Raw genomic sequence first — 5,230 nt, 5'->3', positions numbered from 1 at the left:
CCGCACCTGCTCATGCTACCTTGTTGGTTCCACCTCCCTGTCTTCCGGGACTACATCATGAGTGGTGGTGAGGAGCGGGGAGCCCAGCCACAGGACCCCAAGCCCCGGCAGTTGCCTCCTACCTCGCCTTCCTCCCTTCCTGGGATTCTTCTCTCCAATTTCTCGATGCCCCACTCGAAGACCCGAATCTGATTTCCCAGACTCTTCGGTCCCCCCAGGTTTGGTCTCCTCAGACAAGGCCAGTGCCTCCTACCTGTTGTCCCGGCCTGGGGGCGGCCAGGTGGCTGTCCTGGTCGTGGGAGGGCCTCTGGAGGCGCTGGAGGCAAAACCCGGAGATCTGAGCTTACGGATCCGGAATCAGAAGGGATTCGTCAAGTTGGCGCTGGAACAAGGGTGAGGAACCCGGGATGGCGCGGGGTGGTGCGCCCTGGCTGCCCTCAGGCGACAAGAGTGGGAAGGGCCCCTTCCCCATCCCCCAGCCGGGAGTCACCCGCAGCATTCCTCCCCAGGGCCTCCCTGGTGCCGGTCTTCTCGTTCGGAGAGAACGAACTCTTCCAGCAGATCCCCAACCCGCCGGGCTCGTGGCTGCGGGCCGCCCAGGAAGCGCTGCAGCCGCTGCTGCGCGTGGCCCTGCCGCTGTTCTACGGCCGCCGGGGCTTGCTCCTGCCCTGCCGCACGCCCATCTACACTGTCGGTGAGCCCCGCACAGCCTCTGCCTGGCGCTCCCCAGCCCTGACCTCTGCCCCGTGCACACGCCGCGGGCGGGAGTGGGCCCCAGCGACCGCCCTATCCCGCCTCTCATCTTGCCCGCAGTGGGGGCCCCGATCCGTGTGCAGCGGACGCTCTGGCCCAGCCAGGCCCAGGTGGACACGCTGCACGCGCTCTACGTGGAGCGGCTCACGCAGCTCTTCGAGGAGCACAAGGCGCACTATGGTGTCCCCGCGCACGAGCACCTCGTCCTCACTTAGGCGCGCCCTGGCTCTGCCGGGACCCCTCAGGGCCTGGGGTGTGGAGTGAAATTAAAGGTGGGAAATCAGAGCCGTTGTGTGTTTGTGTTTGTACACGGCAGGGTAAGGTCCGGGCACGACGCGCCCGGCCGTGGCTCCTGGGTGGCCTTGACCCTTGCCAAGACCTGCAAACAGGCCTGGGGCGCGGGTCCGGATTCCGACCCGTGGCGCTCGAGATTAAACAGTCTCCGGGGGGCTTGTGGTTTCCGCCCGCGCTGCAGCCGCTGCTGTGGTGTTCCAGGCCGCTGGGACCTGCTCCTGCTAGGACCCATTCGGCGGGCTTGCCTGCTTTGTCCGCTCCTCACACCAGTTCCTCCAGCATCCAGGGGCGGTCCCTCCCTCGCACACCACTTATCCTCCAGCCCCGCCCAGCGGACAGCCTGGACCTTCTGACAGAGGAAGTTGAAAGATTAGTCTGAGAAGGAGCCTGGAGACATCTGGGTTCCGGATCCTAGATCTCCCCGCCACTCACCCACCCACCCACACGCTCTCAGCCGCGACTCCGCCAGGCCTCCGGGGCAAGAAAGCCTTCCCAGACGGGCTTCAAACCCCTCGTTTGCCCGCCCTCTGGAACCCGGAGCCCTGCCAACGAAGGGGAGCTACTGGGGTGGAGGTCTCCACGGCTCCTCCGCCCTCCCCCACCAGGAAAACCCTGAAGAAGCAGCGTTTAGAAACAGTGGCCGCCTACCAATTTGGGTTCAGTTTCCTCTTCTTGGGTGAGAGGAGAGGGAGAGGCATGGGTGCCTGGAACTGGAGGGAGAGTGACTGGGCCGATGGCCCAGGCCCCTGAGGACAAAGGGAGAGGGAGAGGCCCACCGTCAGCCCTGGAGAGTCTGAACAGAAAGACCAAGTTGAAAAAGCTACCTCCTTTTCTTCTCACCTCTTACCCAGGCGTTTTCCTCTCCCTTCTCCTCCTCCTCCTCTTCACCTCATTCTGGTCATTCTCTGTTCTCTACTTGGCCTGGCTCTACCTGGACTGGGACACGCCCAGCCAAGGTGAGTTTGGGACAAGCGTTCAGATAATAAGAGCTGGCAGGGAGGGTGCCTTTAGGAGGTCTTACATCCAGACCTCTCTGACCACAGATGGAAGGGATTCTGAGTGGATAAGAAACTGGACAATTTGGAAACACCTAAGGGATTATTTTCCTATCAAGGTGACAGGTTACTCTCTAGATAGACTGCCTTCTCACCCTCTCCCACCTCCCACACCTGTCCACCCTCTTCTGATCCTGGAGCCTGAACCTGGGCTGCCTAGGCACAGGCAATGGGGTAGGGGTGGAGTGGTGCTCAGAGTGGGTCCCCTAAGCCCTCCATCCCCTCCCAGGGCCTTATACTCTGAAGTCCACTGGGGTGGAGGAATACCTTTTCAGCTGGTAAAGTCTTCTATGCCTCTTTCCAAAGCTGGTGAAAACAGCAGAGCTGCCTCCCAACCAGAACTACCTGATGGGCGCTCACCTGCACAGGATCACGTGCAGCAGGGCCTTTTGTAATTTTGGCACCAAAAGCAACAACTTCTCCTAGCGGTTCTCTGGGCTTCAGCCCTTCTTGATGGGACTGGCTGCCTCTTCAATCTTCCAATCTTTCGCAACTACGTCATGAGCACTGGTGAGCCTCAGCTGCGTGGTAGGAGGTGTCCCCTGGCAGAATACCACCCCCACCCCTTCCCGAAGAGACCCAGCCTGAACATTGACCAGGCTTTGAGTTGATATCAGTGACTATCTTCTAGGCAAGTGTCCTAGAGGCTAACACCAAGTGGGATGAGGGTAGAAGAAACGGTACATGGGGCCCACCCTTCCTATACTAAAAGGTGGGACGAGGGTCTGAGGAGCCCTGGAGGTGGTGGTTACTGCTCCCCATGTATCTATGCCTACAGGAGTGTGTCCTGCGAGCTGCCACAGCCTAGACTTTATCCTGTCCTGGCCAGGCCATGATCATCATCATCGAGGGTTGCCCAGGAATCCCTGTACGCTGGACCAGACTGGCACCGCCTCACTCTCTGGAAGCACAAAGCCTTTGTGCGCCTGGTGCTGGGGCACAGGTGAGTGTGTGTGAGGGCACCCAGCTCAGGTCTGCTGCTCCCAGCTTACCTACGCCTGAAGCTTCCATCCTCCATGGGTTCACACATCCAGGTCCTGTCCTACATAGGGAGTGTGCCCACTTCAGTGCTTGAGTGCTTGCTCTATGCCAAACACAATGTCCCCCACTGTGCTTCATCCCACTCTGAGAGAGGCAAGATCAGAGTGTACAAAGTAGGCCACTGGGGCCCAGAAGCCCTGGGTTCAAATCCCTAGCACTATCTCAAAGACAAGCCTTTGGCCGTGTTTCTTCATCTGGGAAACAGAGCTCGTGCTACCTTGCAATAATGTAGTTGTAAAGACTGAATGAGAAAATGGATATGTGAAGGTCCAGTACACAACTGATTCTCAAAGAATGAGTCCCTTCTTCCAGATCTTTCTTAATGGACAGTTGTTTGTTTCAAAGGTCTTGGGGCGTGGAAGCCTGAAGTATGGGAGGGACATGCAGCCTCTGAGGCACCTGTGTTGAGGCAGTTCAGGAGCTACTAGCCTGATGACCCACCTCTCTTTCTACCCCTTCCCAGGGCCTCGCTGGTACCTGTATACTCCTTTGGGGAGAATGATATCTTCAAAGTTAAAGCTTTTGCCACAGACTTCTGGCAGTACTGATGCCAGGTGTCCTTCAAGAAGCTCATAGGCTTTGCTCCTTGCATCTTCGCAGGCCGCAGTCTCTTCTTGGCTGACTCCTGGGGCCTGCTGCCCTTTGTCATGCCAATCACCACTGTAGGTGAGTGCCCATCTCCAGGGAGGAAGGCTGCCATCAGCCATGTGGGCAGCAGAGTCCTCTCATCTCACCTAGCATCTCCCTCTCCCTGCAGTGGGCTGCCCCATCCAGGTGCCCAGCGCCTCAACCCCACTGGGGAGGAAGGTGACCACTATCACATGCTCTACATAAAGACTCTGGAACAACTGTTTGAGGAGCACAGGGAAAGCTGTGGTGTCCTTGCTTCTACTCACCTCACCTTCCTCTAGCCATGGCCTCGCCCCCTCCCTCTCCCTGAGCCTCCGTGGCCAGTACGCTGAGACCCCCTCACCTGTGGCTCTGCTCAATCCCCCCAGTAAAAGTTAGTTCACTCTCACACTTCTGCGCACAGTCTGGTGCCTGCCCGTTCAGGCCAGGCCCATTCCTATGCCAAGCTAGCAGGCTCAGGTGTAATCCATTTCCATCCTGAGTTGCTACTTTGGCTTGGGTAGCAGGACCCTGAATTCTGTTCCCTGGGAGACTTAACTCTGTTGTGTGACCATAGATAAGCCCTTCTCCCTTTTCTCGGCCACTTCTCTCTCTGTAAATAAAGCCACCTGCTTGCCAAGAGCTATAGGACACCAGAACAGAGTTGGGGAGATGAGTTGTATGGAAGGTTAAGCTTTGAAGGGTGAGCAGAGTTTAGGTAGGTGGGGAAGAGAGGATAGATAGTGGACTACCATGAGCAAAAGTTGAGCTCCGTCAGGGGTACATGTCTTAGGCTGGGTTCTCTAGAGAAACAAAACTAGTAAAACGTATAAATATATATAGAGAGAGATTTATATCAAGGAAATGATTTAAATCAAGCAGATTTCATCATGGAGATGATTATATTACATCAGATCTCATTGTGCAGGTGATTGCATCATTACATAGCTGCCGAACTACATCATAACTGCCAAACCACTGAAAGTCATGGCCTAGTGTCTTAGTTATCTAGTGCTGCTATAACAGAAATACCACAAGTGGATGGCTTTAGCAAAGAGAAATTTCTTCCCTCACAGTCTAGGAGGCTAGAAGACTGAATTCAGGTTACCAGCTCCAGGAGAAGTCTTTCTCTCTTTGTCTGCTCTGGGAGAAGGTCCTTGTCATCAATCATCCCCTGGCCTAGGAGCTTCTCAGTGCAAGGACCACAGGGATGAGGTCCCCCATCTCTCTGCTCACTTCTCTCTTTTATATCTCAAAAGAGATTGACTCAAGATACAACCTAATCTTATAGATTGAGTCCTGCCTTATTAACATAACTACTACTAATCCTGCCTCACTAACATCATAGAGGTAGGATTTACAACACATAGGAAAATCCAATCAGATGACAAAATGATGGACAATCACACAATACGAGGAATCATGACCTAGCCAAGTTGACACACATTTTTGGAGGACACAATTCAATCAGTAACACC

The 5,230-nt window shown here is 55.7% G+C and overlaps 1 protein-coding gene across 1 annotated transcript in view; it reads left to right on the top strand.

The window, feature by feature from the left end:
- Positions 1-4,054, top strand: part of MOGAT3 (monoacylglycerol O-acyltransferase 3) — a 4,870-nt gene extending 816 nt beyond the window's left edge. Inside the window, 15 exon segments of the mRNA XM_023740983.1 lie at positions 1-67; positions 219-393; positions 510-694; positions 814-949; positions 1,070-1,299; positions 1,502-1,723; positions 1,899-2,003; positions 2,091-2,161; positions 2,409-2,565; positions 2,568-2,612; positions 2,881-2,923; positions 2,925-2,955; positions 2,957-3,045; positions 3,607-3,813; positions 3,901-4,054. The exon segment at positions 1-67 is cut by the window's left edge and continues 36 nt beyond it. Coding sequence (XP_023596751.1) covers positions 1-67; positions 219-393; positions 510-694; positions 814-949; positions 1,070-1,299; positions 1,502-1,723; positions 1,899-2,003; positions 2,091-2,161; positions 2,409-2,565; positions 2,568-2,612; positions 2,881-2,923; positions 2,925-2,955; positions 2,957-3,045; positions 3,607-3,813; positions 3,901-4,054 — 1,917 coding nt within the window.
- Positions 4,055-5,230: the final 1,176 nt, after the last annotated feature.

This window comes from Trichechus manatus, unplaced genomic scaffold, assembly GCF_000243295.1.
Source record: "Trichechus manatus latirostris isolate Lorelei unplaced genomic scaffold, TriManLat1.0 scaffold00170, whole genome shotgun sequence".
Lineage (NCBI taxonomy): Eukaryota > Metazoa > Chordata > Mammalia > Sirenia > Trichechidae > Trichechus > Trichechus manatus.
The sequence above is the reverse complement of the archived record's forward strand: the minus strand, read 5'-3'. Positions and strand labels throughout refer to the sequence as shown.